Source organism: Falco cherrug, chromosome 5 (assembly GCF_023634085.1).
Source record: "Falco cherrug isolate bFalChe1 chromosome 5, bFalChe1.pri, whole genome shotgun sequence".
In the NCBI taxonomy this organism is placed as follows: Eukaryota; Metazoa; Chordata; class Aves; order Falconiformes; family Falconidae; genus Falco; species Falco cherrug.
The window spans coordinates 50,475,454-50,498,434 of record NC_073701.1 but is presented as its reverse complement, the minus strand read 5'-3'; the positions used below and the strand labels follow the sequence as shown (position 1 = coordinate 50,498,434).

Sequence of the window (22,981 nt, the reverse complement as noted above, 5' to 3'; positions counted from 1 at the left end):
CATCGTAATCATCATGAGCTTGGCTTTGTTTGTGTTGTCTGGACGTGAGGAATATATGATAAGATATAAAAATAAAGAAGCAAAGGAGCAATACAGAATATTGAATATCACAACAGTGTGCGTTTCTAATATAGATATCTGAAATAGAGCCCTGTAATTTGAGGTGCAGTACTAAAATTATGCTATGAATTTTCCAGGAATGTATTGACTTCTCTGAAGTAAAATACATGTTACCACACTTTCAAAAATGGTCACTGGAAATGGTCCCCATCCTGTTAGTTTGTGCATAAAGACTGAAGCTGTAAGGAGGAGATGACTAAATTTAATTACTTCCAAGGCCTGTACTCCTTTATCAGGGATTACTCTTATTTCCAGTGGCAATGCACTACAAAATACAGACAACTAAACACTCTCAATCCACCTCCAGTCACAAGAATTAAATTTGCTACCAAATTCTAAAATAATTGAAGGTCTGAAAAACTTAGGCATGTTAACAAGGGTTTCTGAAATCCTTGCTAGATGTGAAGGAATAGCAAAAGCTGGTGGAGGAGGAGTACTAGTTCATGATTGAAATTAGAGTTCCATTTATAAAAAATAGTATCTTAACTCAGTCAAACACACAGAAGTTCCCCAGTAGCAGATGGAAAGGAGACAGGCAAGTTTGCAGGGCATGAGAGAAAGAGAGAGAGGAATACCATTTTTTTCATGACATTGTAAATCTATGATAACATCTAGGTCAACAAACTATGCACAACTTCTGTAGGTTTGCTGTAAAGTAAGAAATTTTAAACTTGGTGCAGAGTAAGCTTAGAAGAGTTTGATAGCAGCTTCTAAAAGCTTGCATTTCAAAAAGAACTCAGAGCCCCCCAAAAAAGAGGGGTGTTGGAGGGAGGACACCAAGGTACAATTAAAGCAGAAATTACTTGTGTCAGGGTAACAGTGTTTTTACAACATGGTCTATATGACTGTAGGTTGTATGCTGTTTTCAGGGATACAACAGTTTTACCAGTCCTGTATGCAGTGTAAACCTGTACTTGATGTGTGTGAGCCTTCCAGTGTGGTTGAATGCCTTAAAAGTCAAGTGTTATCATACCAGAGATAGTATAGAAGACTGTATAGTTTTGGGCAAAACAAAGATTTTCATTGTGAATACTAGTGGACATTGTGGGTTTGTGAAAAACATAGGAAGAGTGATTAATCTTTGAAGTATCCTCTAATTACTTGACTAGAGGTCAGTCTGTGGGGAAAGTATTAGTTTTGAATTTGAGAAGACTGCATTTAAATGCTTTCCTTGCATTTGTTAGTGATTTTGAAAAGTGTCTTAAAATTTTAATGCTCTTTGAATTGTTACAGTAATATAACATGTTCCTGTGCATCACCTTGTTGTCAGAACTGCCTGCAGGAAGGTTCTACAGTAAAGTTGTTTTCTGTCCAAAGTTACTGAGCATTTGCAGTGGCTGAAGAATGCACATAGCTGGTTACTTGGCTTATGCGTGGTACTTTAGATATATTTCTATAGATCTGACTTTATATAGAAGTCAGGGGCCAACAGAGCTATCAAAAGAGGCAAGCAGTGTAATTATAGGTAAATGAAAGAAAAGCTTGTGTAATTAAAGTAAGGATGAATGCTTGAACAAAAACCTCTAGCTATCCAAATAGAAACCAGCTGCATTTCAGCATGACTTAAAAGTAGACATTGTGTAACCTTGTATATATAGGATAAGATAGAAGGAAAAATCAAAGGGGTAATAATCAGACAGAAACTGGAGGCATTGTCCTGATGATACTCTAGCAGTCATATTTTTGTGACTGTCAGAAGTGCACAGTTTTGGGAAGGTTGCTCTTTAAGCAGTTGTCCTTCATAAATAGTAAATGAAGAAGGTGGAATACAGGAAAACTTGCAGTGGTTTGAAGAGCTGATTGACTCTCTCTGATGCCTAGTGATGAGTTCTAGGTATTTTCTCCTAGAAACTGACTGAACGTGTTCTCTTATGTTTTGCCCAAAGATGCTTACTGCGAACACCTGACTTCGATTTTAGAGTTGCTACTACCTTAGTCAGAACTGTAACAAGCATTCTGGGTTTAATCCACAGTGCATCAGCATACCCTGTGTTTATAACGCAGCTTTTGGAATAAATTCCAAGACTTTCCCAAGAGACATTGTAAAAAAACCTGTGTGGAGTTTGTAAAGGTCAAAGTGGGTTTTGGTTTGGTTTTTGGGGGTTTGGGGAGGTGGGGTAGGGGGGTGTTCTCTTTGGCGTTCTTTTTGTACAACCAACTTTGCAAGATAACCTGTGTAAATGGATTAGTTACTGCTTGTGCAGTCTTTTGGCAACCACAATTTTGATAATTCTTGAAAAAAACTGGAAAGTAAAATCCAAGACACTGATTGACTGATCACTGGTTTCCAATGAGTTCTGCCACGCCTTGCTGGTGGGAGAGAATAGATTGCAGAAGTGTGAATGAAACTGTTATTCAAAAGCATCTGGACTCATTACTTGAGTCTGGTGCAGTGGGGGCCTTAAAGCAACGAGGAGTCGCTGATTGGGAACTTCCATTAACTTGGAAGCGTTTATTCTGTCCTGAATCACCTGAAAGGGAAGAATACTTTTTATTTAAAGAATGATGTGTATTTTTCATTTTTGTGTAAAGGATTCTGTGACCAAGGACAAAACAAAATCAGTGAGGTTTGTGTTCCAGATATTTCTAACCTCTCTTTCTTGAGGGATAAATCTGTTGTCTTGAACAAAAGGTCACTGTCTCCCTGCAGGGAAGAGAAGTTTAGATAAATGGTACTGCTTAAGGATTAGGGATGCCATTGAATGCAACCTCTTTAAGCCTCTGAAAGCTTTTTTTTTTTTTTTTTTTTCTCAAGAAGTGATGATCTTTTACAGTGGAGGAAAGGAGAAAATTTGTGTGCAAAGTTGAAATTATGGAATGTATGGGATATAATGTAGAGATTCTACATAAAAGCAGGTGACACATTTTGAAGAAATACCACAGACTTTGTTTTGCTCAGGATCTGGTCTTTTCTGGGAATGAAAATATGGTAGGGGATAAGATATTGCTGATCATCCTGAAAGCTTGAACTATTCTGATGAATAAACCATTCCTGGTATATAATAGTTACCTGTTCTGTTTGATAGTGTGAACATACTGGTTTCTTTCATTGGATCCTTCTGTCATTCAAAAGGTAGCTCCTTAGTATCTGGCAGAGAAACTTGAGTCTATGAACCAAAAATAGGTCAATACCATATTGGGCAGCTATGACATAACATCTTTCCATAGGAACAGTGTTTCACAGGCAATTTCTTACCAATTTCTGGGATGGGGTAAGGTGTGTGTAATTTCATAGGAAAGCAGGGAGGAAGAGGAATTTGAGAACAGAATTGTATGAGCTTACTGATAGGTAAGTAAAACTGGACTAGACTATTGCTCTAGTTATTGGAGGACAAGTGTGTGAAGTGACCAGAGCTCAACAGCAGACTTAGATATCTGGCTTAATGTGCGGTATTCTCAGTTTTTAGATATATTGCATGTGGCACTTGCTTTACAAATAGATAATTTGCTACTCCAGACAGGATAAGCCCCCAGCAAGGGCTTTTTGTCTGAACTGAAGCCAGGAGGTGGATGGACTTGGGAAAGGTAAGGAAAGGATTGTATTAAAATGGTAGCTGTGCTTGGCAGATATTATTCTGGATCCAGGTTATCTGTTTAAGAACATCATTCAGCTTGATTGAAAGCTGAGATAATGACATTTCCTTAATTTAGGCCCATTCTGTTAAGATTGAGAAATTGTAATTTTAATAATTCTGCAGTAGTAAAATACACAAAGCAGAGATTTAGTTTCAAGAAAGAATGTGCCTTTGAACAGATCTCCTACTCTTTAGAGTATCTGAACTCTGTAAACTGTACATTATTGATGACAATACACTTTTCCCATAACAGGTTGAAAAGGTGTATGTATTCAGCACTGAGATTTAATTACAGCATCTAGCTTTCCATATAGAAAAGCATAGGTTATCTGCTGAGACATGTGGGTACTGGGAGGATATGGGTGCTGGTTTTGTGTGGACCAGTCCAAGTTCAGTATGGCTCACACTGAATCAAAGTGAAGGTGTTGGCTGCTCTGTTGGACTGTTGATGCCTCTGTGCTGTGCTTCTTGGCAGTTTTACTTGCTTGGCCGCACTGTGTGCTGCTTGGCAGTCTTACTTGGTTGGCTCTGTGTGTTCAGGATGTTCAGCACCAAACATGAATTTTCTGTGAACGCTGCACACAGGGGTGCATCATGCTGATGCAGGAGTCGCTTGAGATGTAGGTAGATTGGGGATTCATTCATGGAAAAACTGTCAGTGTTAGCCACATCCTGCTCTTTGTTTCCAGACTGTAGCGGATGGACCCTAGTGCTGGTTTGGCAGCTAAGTAGCTCAGGTATGTCAGAATTTGAGCTCGTACTCTTAAATGGTATAGCAGACATTAGACTGCTTTATGGACTTGTGATGGCTGTAGAAGCAACACTGTGCAAATGTAGTTGTACTCTATATAAATTCAGCCAGACCCAAAATGCCTCAGCATTAAGCCAGTTTGGTTGTCTGTATGTTTGATGCACAAGTCTGGCAACCGGGTGTTTACTGTACTTCTGCTGCATATGTTAATTATTACTATTGTACATAGAATATTTATTTTTAATTTCTGTTTTCAAAACAGACCTGCTTTGTTGTAATGAGACCACATCAAATTGGTCAAAATTCTTTTTACATAGATCATTGGTGAATACCAAGTGAGGGGAATTAAGGAAGCATGTACTGCTGTGAGATGTCCAAAATGACTTAGGAGCAGGAAGGTATTGTACTGAGCTCTGGGAGAGGGAAATGACTTGGGGCAAAAGTTCCAGATACCGTTTGGTCTAGTTCACTCTGTCTGTTCTTGAATGAGTATTTTTAATCTCTAGGCATGTAAATTGTTATGCTATAAAGCTTTTTTTTGAAGAATGCCAACAGTGAAACCTAGTCCATCCTTCTCAATATTAAATATTTGTTCCCTTTAAGAGTATCAGTGCTGACTGAGTTTCTGCACACAAAACCCAAGCAGACCATTCTCTGCCTCTGGAAATACACGCTCTAAACCAGCAGCTAGATAAATCCTATCAGATAAAGCGTAGTCGCATCCTGCAACAAGAATAATGGAGTTAATGACAAGGACAAGAGGAGGTCCTTGTCATTTAGCATTAATGGGAATTGTAATGAAAACAAAAACTGTGTTCTTGAATGTTTGTATTACTGTCTATTGGCTTTTTAAAAATGAAACCTGTTAGTTTTCCTTATTTTTTAAAGGACATTATGAAGTGAGTATTTGTATGCAGGACCTTGAAAGCAACATTGGAATTTGGTAATTAATAAAGCCGTAATGGAAGAGGTTGGAATAGAAACATAAGTAAGAGTATGGTTGATGTTAACTTAGAAGAAAGGTAACACTGGGTGGAAAGGAAAACTAAATGATAGAGGAGGCATAGTATTTGGAGCTGTGATGTTTCGTGGTCTCTTGGAAGCTCAATAAATGAGTTTGTTGGCATGGCTGCAGTGCTTGGGGACTAAATAAAGTTCACCTCTGTTGGAAAGAATTGATAGCTGTTATCTTTTGTAATAGCATATGCCTCTCTTGATTAGTGGTCCATTTAAAATGACAGAAGTTAAATTATTAGATAAAAATGCGAAGATTTGAGGGGCTGACTATGCAATATGTATTGTATTTATGAACATTTCTGCCTGTAGTTCTGGATTATTCAGTTGTAAAGTCACTCCCCATAGTAAAAATGCTTGTAATTATAATGCAGGTTTATACAGCTTCTTTGTAAACACCAGTTAGCTCAGGTGCTCTTCAATATGCTCAAAAAGCAGATTACCATAAATATATTGATGAAATAAAAGATGATGCTAAAGTTGTCTGTATCTACTCTAATCTGTAGCAGCTTATTACAAAGAGTCTTTAAATAACTGATTTTGAAAACCAGTAATTTAAAATGTCATATTTTGGCAAATCATCAAAATCAATTTCCTGTTACAGGAATAGTTTTTCTTACATTTATCTCCTCTGCGAGAAAGCCTTTTCTGTATGAATTCCTTCATGCTTGAATGACATGATTCAGCTGCTGCTAAGTCATGAACAATTCTATCAGGTTAAAGCTTCACAAGTGGTAAAGTTATCTCTCGAAGCCTGCATGTTTTGTGAAGCACTTGGTTGCAGTTCAGTTCAGTGGCCCCTTTAGAGTACCTGGAAAAAAAATATAATTGAACGTTTGAAAGACACTCTCAGTGTTGAGAGATGTGAATTTATTTTTTCCTCAGTTTTTTAATATAAAAACATTGAATGCCTCACGAAGAAATCTGGAAGTGACAAAGTAGATAATAATGTTTAGAATATAGACACAACTGAAGGACAGCTATAGAAATGAAAAGATGGATGTTTAATTGGGAGGAATAAAGTAACAGGAGAATTCCTTGTCACAAGAAAACCACATAGAACCTCTTGATTAATTTTTAGTTCATCTTCCCAAACCTGATATCTCTGTGGACTTTTTCTCAACTGACTGTTCCTTGTGGCAAAGATCTTTTTTTGCCAGTCACATTTCTTTTATGGTACTAGAAGAAGTAGTTCTAAATCTAGGACTTTAGAACTAAGCTCAATTGCAGAGCTGTACTGTCATGGTTTAACCCCAGCCAGCAGCTAAGTACCCCTCTCCTGCCCCAGAGGGATGGGGAGGAGAATTGTGAAGAAGGTAAAACTTGAGGGTTGAGATTAGAACAATTTAATAATTGAAATATATTAAAACAATAATAATAATAACAACAACTGTAATGAAAAGGAGAGGGAAGGGGAGAGAGGAATAAAATCCAAAAAGGGAAGGGAGTGGGCAGAAAACCCAACTGACAGACAACACGGTTGCTCACCACGTGCTGACAGATGCTCATCTAGTCCCTGAGCAGTGATCAGCAGCCCAGGCCCCCTGCCCCCAGTTTATTACACTCAGCATGACACCCCATGGTATGGAATATCCCTTTGGCCAGTTCGGGTCAGCTGCCCTGGCTGTGTCCCCTCCCAATTTCTTGTGCCACTCCAGCCCTCTGGCTGGCAGGGCCTGAGAAACGGAAAAGTCCTTGACCTAGTATAAACATCACCCAGCAACAACTAAAAATGTCAGTGTGCCATCGACATTGTTCTCACACCAAATCCAAAATATGGCACTGCACCAGCTACTAAGAAGCAAATTAACTCTATCCCAGCTGAAACTAGGGCATGTACTCTAATTTCTATTATCTAGTTTGCCCTTGGGAATTGAAATTGTTGCAAATTGAGACTCCTAAAAGAGTTGGCTAAGAATATATTTTTCCCTCTCTGCACCTTTTTAACAAGTTCCTATGATCGTGGTTTTGCCCACAGTCCCGGGCAATAATTAATTCTGTGTTGACAGGTTCACTGCTGTTTTACTTCATAAGAAACATGTCAGATCATTTTCTCAGGTCACTATGTAGTAATGACAGGATTGTCACTTGGCCATCACCAGAAATATTATCTCCCTTTATCCCCATCTCCTGGAGCAATCTTCAGTTCGAGACAGATCATAAATTTTGTTTAAATTTCACAGGTGTTTTCCACCTGAAATGATAAACTTCTGCATCAATTACATCTTGGTGGTTCTGGTGGTGTTATGAACTATTAGGACAAAAGATCAAAACAATTCTGAGACTAATGTTCCTAAAAATGTCCTATGTATTCTGTCAGTCTAAACAGTTGTAGTCTACTGAGTCATTCTGGTGATTTTTAGGCTCTATATACTTTGTGATTTCCAAGGTCCTAGTTGCAGTGCTCTCCTGAAAAGCATGTAGTCATACATTTACCGCTTGATACAAGCTGGATAGTTTTCAGTAAGTAATCTGTTGCTGATCTTCATCTTTTGTGAGTTGGTGTGGGCTTAGTTCAGGAGTGAGTGTGTGGTAGTCTAGCTTTTACCCCAAAGTTCTATTGTGTTGACATTTTTAATTGTCTTTTATTTTTTTTTTTTTTAACTTTGATTCATTATGAACTTGCTGTGAAGTCTCATGAAATCTCAACTGGTTTATATTAACTGCCTTTCCCACACTTTATGGGTTCTTGTAACTTAGCTTTCACTCTGTAACTGAACTATTGCAATCATTACTGAAAATATAACTTGCTAATGAGAGCTGCCTTGATTTTATGCTTTTGTTATTTTACTTGTCACTTCACCTAAGCAAGAAGTACCAGTAGCATGATCCTATGGGTTGAGAAAAATTAATATGCGTAAGAGCTGATAGCTTCCGTTGCTTTAATAACTGCTTTGTGTTTTCAGAGTATCACAGTGCATACAATTTGTGCTTTTTCTATTTAAGAAAATATCCACAAAACCCAGGAACTTGGCAGGGTAAACATTTTTTTACAGAAGAAATTTGCATCTTCAAAGTCTCAATAGAATCACAGGACCTTCCTTCTTGTATGTCATGAGTTTAAATTTCTTAATTACAAAAATCTCAAAATAAAGAATTATACTTGCATTGGGGAGTGTAACATATTTCAAGTTAGATTATGGTATTCTAATACTGAATAAAAATGAAGCTATTTCCAAATATTTCAGAAAATGTAAAAATAATAAACTGTTGAAATTCTTTTGCCTGCTGTTCCTCTTCTCACTCTGGTTTTTAGTTTGGATCAAAATTTGGAAATGAAACCTGTGCTGTATATACTGATGGAATGTGGTCAGAAGGTTCTGTTGCCAGCTTTTAAAGTATATATGTTCTGATAGCTGTACCCTACTAATATTAGTGCAGGGTTTTTTTTATTTCCAGTGAGCAACCTGATAAAAATGATACACAACAGGATTCGTCATTGCTTTCAATGAATTTGTTTGAGCTGAAAACACTGAAGTTTTATTCTATAAGGCCAATGGTGGCTTTAGCTCTGATACCTGGCTTTTTCATTTCTGTGATATGGATTGTATATTTGTGTATTGGAGTACACTCAAAACAGACCCCTTCATCATTTGAGGGGGCTGGGGGTGGGGGGTAAAGTATTCCTTCTGGAAGCTTCATTTTTTGGACTTTGTGTAAGTCTCTGTCTGATACGACAACTGGGAGAAGGCGGCAAAATACAGTCTTGTCTCTAAATCCTTAAAAAAAATAAATCTCATTTGTTGATAATGCAACTGAAACAAACTGTAATGGGTTTAAATTTTATATGATATTTTAATGAAGTAGTACCAGCAAGTAAAGTTTTAGCAGTATTTCTTTTTATAGTGATTGTTAATGTTAGTAACTGAAGTGTAGGAAGTTCAAGACTTGTAAAGTCCAAGCATTATCTGTGTCTATATATATGTGCACACAGGAAACCTCGACCTGTCTCTCAGCTGGTTGCACAACAGGTTCCTCAGCAATTCGTGCCCCCTACACAATCAAAGAAAGAGAAAAAAGACAAAGTAGAAAAGGAAAAAAGCGAAAAGGAAACAACAAGCAAAAAGAACAGTCATAAGAAAACCAGGTAAAAATTTTTAGAAATGTTTGCAGTATTGGTAAAACATATTTTGGAAAAGAAAATAAGAAAATGTTCTGTGATTTTACTGCTTTGTAAGTGTTGTGGCAAACTTTTTCAACAATAAGGCCAAATATTTGTGCGTGAAGTTTCATTGGTTTCGGGTGCCTATTAAATGTGAAAGAAAACCTGCAGTTTGTAATTTTGACCAGAAGATGGAGACCAGCTGAATATAGAGAGAAAGACTTGGATATTTTTATTAAAGGTAACAAATGTATTTCTCACGCCATACAAAACTGCAGTTAGGCAAATGGATGATACTAATCTCTGGAAAAGAGAGGGGACAGGAGTGAGTAGTTCTCACGCAAAATAATAGGAGAGAGAAAACTGTGTAAGAGTGGGAAAGTAACCTGGAATAAACTTTGAAGGGATGAACTAGGGTATAAATTAATGTGACAGGGTAAGGCATGTGTATTACCTAGTGATAAAAATCTCTGTGCTATATCTGGGATGCTGAAGGAAACCTTGGACTCTTAGAACAGAGAACATGAAATATTACGGTATGGACAAGCAGTTGTAAAAGCCTTGATCTTGCTGTAAGACCAGGTGGAAGGAGAGTGCAAACTTCAAAACAAAAGCAGCAAGTTTAAACCTAAACCTAAATCATCGCAATCTAAGCATAAAATTATTGTGGTAACAATGCCATGCCAAAGAAGATGAGAAGTATATGAGACATGATAAGACATGTAGTCTAAACATACGTGGGGGTAAGTATTGTTTGCAGCTTTTTTGGTGGGTGGTGGTGTTTGTTTGGGTTTTTTTTGTTGGGGTGTGTGTATGTGGTTTTTTTGTTTTTTTTTTTTTAAACACTCCAAAGTAGACCAGCCAAGGAAGATCCTTAGGGATTATTAGTTATGCAGCAAAGTAGCAGATACTCCTCTTGTGCCTGAAATAGGAGGATCAGGACCAGAACCAAGGAGAGACTGAGAGTCAAGAGAGACTGTCATTAAGAAAGTCAGAGTTAGGATTAAGGACAGTGAGATGTTCGTTCTGTTTCTTTTTTTTCTTTCAATACTCAAATTTACTAGCTTAACTCAAGCAGCTGAAGTACTTCAGTTATGAAGTATTTGAAGTTAATTAAATATTGTAAATTGAAATATTGATGGTTGAATTGCAGCAGTACATTAAAAACATAAAAGTGAGGGAGGTAGGGAAAGAGGGAGAACATTTTAAAAATAACTAAAACAAAAATCTTGTACTAAAATACCAGTATTGAGATTTGCAGTAAGAATTGCCTTTTGAAATAACTAGGCTACTTTTTTTTAATACTTCAGACATTTCAATTATTCACAGAATTGATTCACTAGGTAGGATAGCAAATTAAGAATGCTTGATTAGTTTAAGCAGATTTCTTCAGTATCCTTGGGAAAGGATATCCTTTTCTCTTTGCCTTAAAACTTGGACATTATTGCTGGAAACGACCATAAAAATATGCATGCACAGTCAATATGATTAATAAGCTCCAGGCATGGGGTTGGTAATTCTGATTTATTTTTTTTTTCTCCATTCCCATGTTACAGAGCAGCAGATTTTCAGTTTTCCCTTAAATTCTTCAGTCATGCTACTTCTGCCTCAGGGGAACAAGATGTCAAAGCCTAGTTCTATTCTAGTGCAGGAAAGGCGTGAGGTGTTTCAGCTGAAGTGACTGGCAACCAGTTCTACTTCAAACAAAGTCAGATGATAGGGTAAAGGTTAGGGCTTTGCTGCTGGCACACTTGCTAACATGTGATGTCATTAATTTATTTTGTTGCAACTTGAGCTAGTGAAAGCTGTGGAGTCAGTTAAATGCAGAAAGCTATGCTGCTCATAACTGCTTGTATAAATTCAGCCATCTGGTGACAGTTTTTCATGGTAGTCAAAGGAAAGCAGTAAATTGAAAGTACTGTATGCTTGTCACTAGCAGAAATATGATGGCAGAATGGAAGTCAAAGCGTTCTTTGGTTCTTTCAGTTGTAAGAATCAGTTGAAAGATTAGATAAAGAGACTTACCCTATCAACACTGTGGATAATACTCGGCTCTGTGCATAACTGAAATCGCAACGTGTGCCAGGAATACCAGAGTTATACTGTGAACACAAAGTCCAGTTCAAATAGTTTACTAGCAGTCCTGGTGAGGTTTTGAAGTGAAGTAATACCAGCTGGAAGGTAACACTATCTGTGCTGTTGAATTCAAAAGACAGGCAGCAACATCTTCATTATTGAACATCATTCTTTATTCAGCAATTGTTGCTTAAGGCTGCTGCAGAGATGAATGCTTCTCTGGATCAAATTTATAACTTTCTATAGCCACAATAAAAAAGACTTAATTTTTAAAAGTAAAAACCTTCACGTGTGCAACAAATCCATATTGCTGCACAGTTACATTATTCATAAGGTCACCTTTTAAGTAATGTCAGGACAAGGTAGTGGGTTGTGTTCAGATATTGTAATGTAAAACATACTAGGAAACACTCCACCATAAATCCTTGCGGTATGTTGTTTTCCTATGTAGTACGTGTTGCACATGGCGGTCTCATGTACACATGCATGTTCTCCAGAGCTCCTAAAAAGTAGGAGGAAGACAAGGTAATAAGATGGTATGTGTACTTTTAATATGATTATTTGCTTTATGTAGGCCAAGATTGAAAAATGTGGATCGAAGTAGCGCTCAGCATTTGGAAGTTACCGTTGGAGATCTGACAGTCATAATTACAGACTTTAAGGAGAAAACTAAGTCACCACCTGCTTCCAGTGCTGCTTCTGCAGATCAACACAGTCAGAGTGGTTCTAGTTCTGACAACACAGAGAGGGGAATGTCCAGGTCGTCTTCACCCAGAGGAGAAGCGTCATCACTGAATGGGGAATCTCATTAAAGTTTATTTCCTCCAGTTTCTTTAGTCTCTTCTCTTCAAAACATACAAATACTTAACTTCTGTCACCTGTTACCACATTTTCATGACAGATTATTTATGCACAATTGGTATGTTGACTGGAACATAATTTATGCATTTAAAAAAGAAAAACGTTCAGTGGTAGAAACAATAATTTAAATGCAATCTACAAATGCTTACAAAGCATTTTGAGACCAACTTTTTAATATTCATGTGTAAAGGTGCCATGAAAATGTGGTTTGAATGTTCATTATGCAGTGTTATTGGTAAGTCCATTTTCACTTTTAGTTTAGTGAATTCTAACACAACTCTTGGAGTCTCTACTATTGGCATGTACTGAATTTAAATTTTTATGACATAGTTCAAGCTGCCTAAATATGTATTATTTGAGAATTGTGAAACATAGTTATATGTATGCAAGTCAAAGATCAACTTAATCAACTATTGCTGCAACAGAATTTTCATAATAATTATCTTCTTAAAAACACCTGCTGGTACTTGGTGTGGTTAAATAGGAAAAATGTTATTAAATAAAACATTTGTATGAATTTTTGCCAATGTTTGACACATTTTACTAGATTACTGTTACTGAATTATGTTGATGGTTTTACCAATATTTTTTCACACTTAAAACACTTATTGTAATGTTTACAAGCAAAATAGAAAACACATTCTAAGCATTGATTGGTTAACCATACAATTCAGGTAAAGTACTACATTGTCACTGTACACTGGTATTCTATGTTGTGTAACAAATATTGAACCTTAGATGACAATGCATTTGGCAAAAACTAACATTTGGAAATATGAAAGTTTGGAAAAGCTTTGAAAATAACAGAAGTGCGGTTCTCATTTCTGCTTAGTGCTGTTTCCTTGCTCCAAATTTATCTACTGTCATACAGTCACCTATGATTTCATTACACGAATATCAGATGTTGCACAAGAATAAGGAAATAACACTATTAATTTTTTGTTCCTCAATCAATTTCTTTAATATTGATTTGGCCTATTAGAATATATTACATTATAAATCACATGAAAAACCTCAGTACCCTACTTTCTAGCATAAACTGTCAACATTTATGCAATTAGCAATATACTGATACAGAACAGAACTATTTACAATCCCATCTGGTATTGTGTAAAATTACCAATAAAATATTTTTGTGAATACAGATTTTGCATTTTTGTTTACAACCAATAAGTGTTTTGATACACACATCCAAACCATGTATAGATTTTAATTTATAGGTTCAGGTTCAATACAAAAGTCCATTTAGCTCCTTTTAGTGAGGTAGTCCACTTAAACTCCTGTGATTCTTTTCTTTTTCATTCAAAGTAAATATATTTTTAAGCCCTTGTAAAAGTTGGATGGACCTTCTTGGTAGTGAATCCAGCCCCAAATTATTACCAACTCAAGATATAGCTTCTTAACAGCTAAAACAATGGATTTTTGTAGCCCCTGACAATTGTGATGTTTGGTGGTTTCTTGTAGTAATGTATTTTTCTGTTTTTAATGCAGTACTTCTACAGGCACAATGGTACTGTTCTATTTTGTAAGATGCTAGTTGTGAAATACAGTTAGTTGCATAAAATGAAAGTCTGATGTGATATCTGAGAACATACATACCTCATTCCTTGGTGTTGCTGTTTAAACTTTTTAGACATCAAATGTTAATTATAGGCTATTTCAGATGAATAACTACTGACCTGTTTATTATGTATTCTGCTTTATCATACTAAATAGGATGTCTGTTATTTGCCGTTACCTGGCCAAATCTTAGTATCTGTAAAACAATGCATTTTAAGGTTCTTAAATGTTTTTGGGGCTGGGCTGGTGTTCAGAATAACACACGAGTTTTTAAAAGAAAAATACATGCTTCTCAACTTTATTTTTTTATATTTTATTTTTAGGTGGGACTGTTTGCAGAATATACTGATGTAATGGATTACAAGAGGCTGAAACTGTTTAAAGTAAGCAGTTTAATGATAGCAAACCTCATCAGAAGATGTTTTATGAAATGTGTTTCTAATTTAGAATGTAATGAATGCTAACACATTTCAGAATTCCTTGCAAACAAATAATCTATTACTAGTAGTTCACTAAAATGGGAAAATTATTTTCATTTAACTTTGTGTGGATAAACCACCCAGCACTGCCAACAAGAGGTCTCTTTGTATCTTCAGAAATAAGTAGCCATTTGGTTTGGAAGAAAGGGGGGATGGAGTGGATTTTACTATGATTCAACTGTCTCTAAAGAATAATCTCAAAAGTGTGGTACAAGCATGGCTGTAATCAAAAAGAATGCAGGATATTCTGATGGTTGTTTAAGACCTAGAAAAGGAACTTCTAACCACAGATACAATGCAGGTCAGCTAGGATCTAAAAACTGAGCAGTGGTGGTATGAATTATTACGTTGCCAGTGTTTACATTGCAGTGATGCCTGTTTTGGCATTAAATGAAGTTAAGATAATTCTTGCCTGTTTGTGATTAAAGGGATGTGACAATACTGACAGCAGAGTAGACAAATTCTAAGTAGAATACGGCATTTGACTCTGTTCATGATGTTATAATTTAAATGAACTTCACTTTCATAATTTCTAAAGAATTCTGACTTGTAGTAAACCTAAATCCTTTTTCTAACTGTAAATATATTTAAAAGCATCTTTACTCCATTTATAAAAAGTGAAAATTTAATGTCGTTATGTGTTTTGATTAGCTATTTTTCTTTGTGACTGCTCTCTGCATAAGAACTGTTATTTGTTAAATCTGTGTATGCACCAGTCCTCAACAGCCATACAACCTGGGTTGTTCATGAAATGGTGACCCGACAAAGAAAAGTGTGATAGTGTTCCATGTAGATTAGTTCCTTTATGTGCTGGTTGATTGTGTGGTTTCAGAAAGGAAAAGGGGGGAGAAGTGGGGGAAAATGAGGTATAAATAATTCATTGATGAAGTGTACAATAATTCAGTCTCTCATCTTCCTAATTTTGCCTCTAATTATAAGGGATATAATGAAAAGAACAAATATACAGTTGTAGACTAATGACCTTTTTTTCCTATCATATTGGAGATAAACAAAAGTTGTCCTAATTAGTAGCAGGTTAAACGATGCCATAGAAAATCTTGATTCTAACAGAAGCAGTAGTAATAATAAAAAAAATTACATTATAATTCTTGACAGTAAGTCTTGAGAGTAGGACTACAACTGAAATTTTAACCTATTACGTTTCTCTAGATAATTGACGGTTTGGGTCATGGACTGTAAAATCTCAAATTGTTTGATTTTATAATTTGTGCCCTTTTTTAAAAAAAACTATGGCTAGCACATTTTTAGGTAGCCATGTAAGATAGAATACTTTTTATAATTTGTTTCCACCAGTTCACTGTAGTGTTCAGGCAGGTCTTCTAAACTTGACACAAGTGTATGGCTCTGTATCTTAGATTCTTTTATTTTCTCTCTCCTGTCTCAAAAGCCTGACAGTTTCCCAAATTACGCTGATTAATTACATTTTTGTTGTAGAGGATGGATTTGGCTTGGGACTGTGTACTTTTTATGTACATCTGGGGTTCTTTAACTGTATCTGCTTGTTTTTTTGTCACGTGTTTATTTGACTCTGCTCCCTACCAAGGAGCCTGGGTATGCTTCCTTTCAAATATCAGAAACTATATGGAAATAGAAATGCAATTTCTCCAAAGGCAGCAGCAAGTGCTACACTCGTAGTAAATTTGGCCTGTGCTTACTCAGGAATAAGATAGGTAAGATAAAAAATCAATGCTGGTTTTGGCTAGTGGACCAGTCAAATATGATATTTTGCAGATGCATACTTCTATCTTAAGTGTTAAGATTTGAGTGTGCTGGAAATGCAGTTTGAGCTTTTGAAGGTTTTTCTTACCTGAAATTATGCCCCGACTTATGTCAGAGCAGTCTCAATTTGAAAGGGTGTAACTTCACAAACTAGCAAAAGCTGTACAGTAAAATCGTCCAACTGAGGAAGCTTAGTTGGTTTTCTTTTGTACTGTCAAAGTTTTAACAAGAAGAGAAACTTAAGAGACTTAAGAGATTTGTCTAAGACAACGATCAGATACTGAGTTTAGTTTGACATCTATAGAAGAACCCATGTTTTAGTAATAATTAAGAGGACTTAACTACTAAATGAAAATTGGAAAAGTCCTTCACAAGTTAATTACAAATCAACGTTTTACAGAAATTACTGTAACTTCCTGTCTAGAATGGAGTAAATGGTGCAACAGCAATGGGTGGCTGCACACTTGCTAGTAAATGGTATTACCCAACAGCAAGTGATGCTGAAGTGACTTTCCTAAGACATTATGCAAGAAGATTGTGATACATCTGTGAACAAGGCCTAGGAGTCCAGGTGTACCCCTCTCTGCCTAAACTATACTATTGGTTTTTAACAGTGGAAGAAAATGCAGTGAACAAATACATTGGTTTCAGATCCTAGAGTCTTAGTAATGCAGGAGCTGTTTACAGCTTCTCTTTAACTGTATCAGTGAAAATTAATTAAAATGAACCATCACTGTATAATATTTTAATCCCTCAGGAGATGTTTTCAGTCTTAATCTTGTCCCTTTTATTATGGGATATGGGTAAAAGTCATCTGAAAGAACTTGCTCTGTCCACTGACACAGGGGACTTTTAACAGCAGACAGTTTAATAGGCACATAAAGTTTTAGCTGTACTTTTAAGGAGTCAAACATGGAAGGTGAAGGGCAAAAGCATATTCCATAGCTCAAATGAGTATTACTAAGAATGATCACTGGGGACTGCTGTACTATTTGAGGTTTGTGAAAGACAGGATGGTATCATTATGTAATCATTCCTTGTCCATGTTTAAAAAGAAAATTGCCACCAGAGAAAATACTGCTTCAGTAAAAATTTTAAAGAGTCGTTCTGAAATGTCAATAATTTTATGGACAGTATGGCATATCTTTAGAGGAATATCTAAGCAAGAAGCCCTTCAGGACTACACTTTCAGGATTTAGGCCACCTGGAAAAGTGTAATTAATTATACTGTTATCTGTGTATAAATATTGATCTTAGCCAAAGTGTTTGCAAGTGAACAAGCTCCTGTAAACTTTTAAGATTTTTAAGAAATGTGGCTTTAGACCAATGGAGCTCTAATTTAGAATGGAGTTTTTGAGGAGGTAATTGAGGAAAAAAGTATGAATCTATTTTTTTATAACCTGCTAACCATATGCTCATAATTTTCCTCTTCTGTATGAAAAAAGCACAAGTATACAGAAGAAGGAAATATATGTAACCAGGGCTAATGAAATGTGGCTCTTTACCCCTTTCCCAAGCTCACTAGATACTACAAATTCTGTTTGGTTCTAAAGCACTTGTGGGTACTTTGTCTTTAGAGAAGGATAGAGTTGTTCAATTATGTAGTGTCTGTTAGTTAAGACAAGTGAGTGGTCAGGCAGATTCTACTTTCTAAATACCCACTTTGGGAATGCAGAGATCTAATTTGCTATTTATATGCATCTAATATATAAAAACTATCCATGAATAATCCATTTCAAACTGATCCTTCTTTGCACAGAACAAATCAAAATGCTTCAGTGCCAAGCCCAGTTCCTGATGGCACAGATCTCTGAGCAAGAAAATCTGCCATCTGACTGATCACCTCTTACTGTAACAGCCTTCAGCTATGAATTAATCTAAGGGAAATCTCTTAAGGTTACAAGTATTTACTGAGTATCACTACTCCCACCTCTGAAGGAAACACATTCTGATTCCTTCTTCTGGTTTTTTTTCTTCTTTTTAATTACACATATAGTATAAGCAGATGCAGTGAGTTTGAAATAACTTATTATGCCTGCTCTTGCAAGTGGGGAGTTTGACTGCTATTTCCAGTTCTTCAACTATACCTTGGTTTCTGTAAGACCAACAATGGTACGTGCAGGTAGAGGTCATAATTTTGTCACCGTTGTCCTTGTTTCTATATAATTGACTTTCTGAACAGATTTTTGCTGAGTGAACATACTTACACCAGTCTTGTACCATTCAAGTGTTCTGGCTGAGGTAGCTGGCATTCTGGGATGTCAATCACTGGTCTTCATATCTGCATTTCTGCAAATGGTCTGATTCTATTGCTGGGAGACTTCCAAACACAGAAAAATAAGCAAAATCCTTTCCAGCTGATGGAGGTGTAACGTTGCCAAGTAACTTGCAGTACCTAGAGGCTTTTTGAAAGGTGTAAGAAAACGCTTTTGGTGCCAGCTGGAGAAGGAGATCTGAGGAGCACGCACCGATACTGAACACTTTCTCAGCTTTCCTACAGAAATTCCAAGTAGGCAGCTTCTGTTTCTAAAATTTCAAACACCTTCAAAACCCCTCAGTCCAACAAAAAGGTAGAGGACAAGGTAGTGGGGGGCAAGAACAAAGAAAATGTATTTTCAGAATAATACCTAGAAAAGCCACTATATAATGGCTTCTTTGTGTGTTTAGTATTCCTTTCTCTGTGTACTGTATTGGAAGTAGGCAGCATCCCACACTTCTAGGTGTGTGTTGCTTTATAATTCTTGATATGTGTTGGTTCAGTGACTTTTGGCCTAAAGATAGATGTAGGTTTTTGTGAATTTAATAGTAAATGCCATGAACATTTCACTCTTGGATACAGGTCATTTATTGAAAGGGTAGAAGTTTTGATTAAAGAGCTAGTCAGGAACAAAATTAATTTCTCTTGGACATCTAGTCACTACCCAAATTTAAAGGGCCTAATTCCTGGACTACTAGAAAAAGGATAGCTTTATGTTGCAAGGGTAATAAGAACCCAGACTAGAATGGATGTGGTTCCTGAAGAGTTTTGTGGCCAGTAGTTCATATGGCTGTTTTCAGTGATTATTCCACACCTCAGCTGCTTAATCTTGAAGGGTTGGTAGAGCATTCTCACAAACAAAACTACCAACAGCACCGTCAGATGCTCTTAAACTTTACTAAGTGCCTTATACAGAGCATCACTGAGGCAATGATTTGACTGGAAGGAAGTTTGGTAAAAGATTTACTCCTCTGGATGGAGTCACAGGTTATTGCTTGTAACCAAGGTGATGTTCCTGATTACAACACACTAGAATCTTGTATTTTATTGCTAATACAAGTACCTAATAAGAAACAGTTCAGAAATTTCTGAGGCTTTCAGTTTGTAACACATATGTTCTTTGGAGGAGATTTTTTACTTCTCGTCAGCTGTGATAGCCTTCTGGAATATCACAGAAGTGAATAAAACTTCTGAGTATTTCTGGATGCTTTCACACTTCTCCATTTCTCAATCAAGGACAGTTTACCTTTCTTGGGAAGGGGTACATAAGTTGGTTTTATTCATACGGTTTGTGTTTATCCAACAGTAGTTTTAAAAGGTTTTATTGTCAGAAAAAGGGCTTGTTATTTTGAAAATAAAAATCTTACCTGCCAGGTGTCTTCCCCAAAATGAGTAAGTGCCTTTTCTGTTCAGACTCTTAGAAGTATTTACTTTGTCAGATTGAATCTGAATGTCCTGGATAAACCAACTATGAAGTACTGAGTGTTGCCAATGGCTTGAAATCTTTTCACTGAAAGAGCAAGAGACAGAATGTAAGCCACTTGAATTATTTTGAGACCCGATGTTATCAGAAGTTTTGTAACTGCTATGAGTAGTATACTTCTAAGAACTATGTAACTTTTCAGGAACTTGATATTGATAGGAAATAAATATTTATTAAAAGAAGTATATTAAATAAATATTTATTTACCGATTTAAGTAAGAGGAAATGTTACACCATGGGGGCAACAGTCTTGCTGTTAGCAGTCCTGACTACTTAATGGAAAGTAAAACTGAGGCCCTGAACTCTGACTGTAAAAGAATGCGTGGTATTTGGTGAGAGATTGGGACTATGAATCTTGGGTCCATTCTAATAAAGTAATTCTTCCTACCTAAGTTTTTACCAATTCTCAAGCAGTAAAGAAAGCATAAGCAGGTATCAGTAAGAGGTCCTCTGGTTTTATTGGTGCTGCTTCCTATCTCTAGAGGAATTTTCTTTTTCTTTTTTTTTTTTTTTAAACTTTGCTCAGGACTGGTACAGCTGAAAGTATATTTTCCCTTCATTCTTAAGCCTAGATTTTGAATGGAGTTTCTCTGAGACACTTTTGTAGTGAAATAGTGTTCCCTACAAACATTGAAGACAAAAATAAACATCTCCGTGAACAAAAGATTGTGTGTGGCTGTAATTTTTTAATAGATATAATTTTATTATTAAAATTCTAAAGGTACTCTAAGGAAAATGTAACCAGTATATTGGTCTACACTCAAAACGTCTCAGTGTAGCAGGCAGAAGATACAGTTTGCATCTTGAGATGCTACAAATTTTCTGTCTGATAAACTATGCTCAATTCCAGTTAAGCACTCCTTTAAATAAAGATGACAATACATTGCATTTAAGTACGTGTGTAGTAACCCATTAGGCCACCGCCTTAAACTGACCTCTTCCTGACCTCAATTCAAAGACGTTATTAAACAATTTAAAATTCTGAAACCTTGGCAGAAACATTGAGGGGAAGTGTCTGGAAAGAAAGAAACAGTAGAAATCGCGGTGCAAAGGTATTTTTTCCAGAATAAATGCTCCACAATTAATGCTAATGGAATTATTTAAAAATGAACAACTCTATAGTTATTTCACAGTTTGATAACATACAGTTGATTTCAGATGAGCATAAATAGATGTGTTTGAAGGCCAGAACAGTAACATGTGTTGAAATGCATTCCCCAGGAATAAATACTTCTTGCCTGTGAACAATCTGACAAGAAAGTATTTTTGGTGAAAACTACTGTGGGTGCACTATTCAATCTTGACTAGGGTGGTGATGCTTAGGGTATGTTATGATAAATAAAGTGGTAAATAAAATTGAGTTGTTCAGACCCCTTCTCTGAATGTGTTATTTGTACTGTCTAGGAAAAAGTGCAAGAAGTAAAAGCAAGCAATTTGGCAATAAACAGCAGGCTTCGGGAATTTGATCTCAAAATGCCAAGAGGCCTCTGCTAATTTATTGGCACAGGTGATTCATTACCCCTTTTGGCTATGATGAAAGCTGAGATACTCCTTGGGGTACTGCTTCCAAGGCAAGAAGTTGTGAAAGCATCCATGCTTGCAAATTAAAGTAACAACTGACATAAGAAGCTTGAGAAGAAGGTTTTGTCTAAGGCTTCATCTCACGGTATATATAGCTATTCTTTGTAACTAAAGTAGGTTCTAAAAAAATGGTCAGTGTGGGTTGTCTCAAGTTATCTTCAAGCTACACGCAGGTCCAGTGTTCAGTTCTTTGAATTCTTTGTGGCTTGTGTTGCTTTGCAGTGTGAGGCTAAGTTCCTACAAGGCATTCTTGAAAGAAGCTGGTTTCCTTGTAAAGACCATCAGAGTTTCCCATTTGGGTAACAGGTGACTGCAGTGTTGGCCACGAGTACGTAAATTTGTCCTCACTCCAAGGAGGCTATGTGTGAGGCTGATACATCCTCAGGTGCAGAATGCTTTTAATGCCACGCATAGATCCCAAAGTGCAGGCAGTGAGTGGTGGCAAACTGTTGACATTGCCGTGTTTGGTACTAGCAGAAATACTGACTTGCATGGACTAAATTGGCATCAAATACTAGAACAAGGCTATCGTCACTAATTAAGGGAGTCTAATTTAGTCTACTTTCTCATCTATTTTAGAAGAACAGAAGGAATTCAAAGAGGAGAGCAAGTTGTAGAGCCCTTCTGTCACCCCTCTAGTCATTGCTTTCCTCTTGACTGGTAAGTCTGCTACACAATTATCATCTGAAGATCAAAACAATTTTTTACACACAAATTTTTAAATCCCACACAAATGTTTTGGCAGCCATGGGAGATCACAGCATTCCACTATGGGCCTGGTGTCTGGACATAGCTTAGGACAGTATCCAATTTTATTTTACCCTTTCTTACCCTGAAAAAAGTCAAAAACAATATTTCTAAAGTTACAGATAAAAGATGGATGAAAGAAGGCTAAGTAATGTGGAAGTGCAATCATGTTTTCTTCGATGTTTCAGACTCAAAATTCAGTGCAACACAATATCCCAACTGCTCACGGACTCTCCTGCCCCTCATGCAGTGGAATAGTTTGAGAAGACGATTCTAATGACACCTTAGATTAACCAGTATAGAGCAGCACAGGGCTCTGCGAGGTAGGCTGACCGCTTACCATAATTATTTCTGTGAACTTCAAACATAACTACGACTGTTGACCAAGTATAAGGATGTTACGTAGCTTAGGCATTCATCTGTTATGAGGCTATTCTATTCAGTTTTAAAAGGAGCAGTCAGGACAAAAGAAACTATTCATGTTTTATCACTTCTTCCTGATAATTCAAGCACTAAATGCTTTAAGCAGCTAGCACATTTGACTGCTCTAATCTGGTTTTTGAATTTGTAATTATGGAAATAAAGCAACCCTTAGAGAAAAGGATGTGGAGAGACAAACGTTAGGACTTTATTTC

The 22,981-nt window shown here is 36.5% G+C and overlaps 1 protein-coding gene across 1 annotated transcript in view; it reads left to right on the top strand.

Annotated features, from left to right (window-relative positions):
- YAF2 (YY1 associated factor 2) overlaps positions 1–13,643 on the top strand; it is a 28,391-nt gene extending 14,748 nt beyond the window's left edge. Inside the window, exons 3-4 of the mRNA XM_055711369.1 lie at positions 9,395–9,547; positions 12,213–13,643. Of these exons, the coding sequence (XP_055567344.1) occupies positions 9,395–9,547; positions 12,213–12,450 (391 nt within the window). The 3' untranslated portion in view covers positions 12,451–13,643. The remainder of the gene's footprint in view (positions 1–9,394; positions 9,548–12,212) is intronic.
- The last annotated feature ends 9,338 nt before the right edge of the window (positions 13,644–22,981 follow it).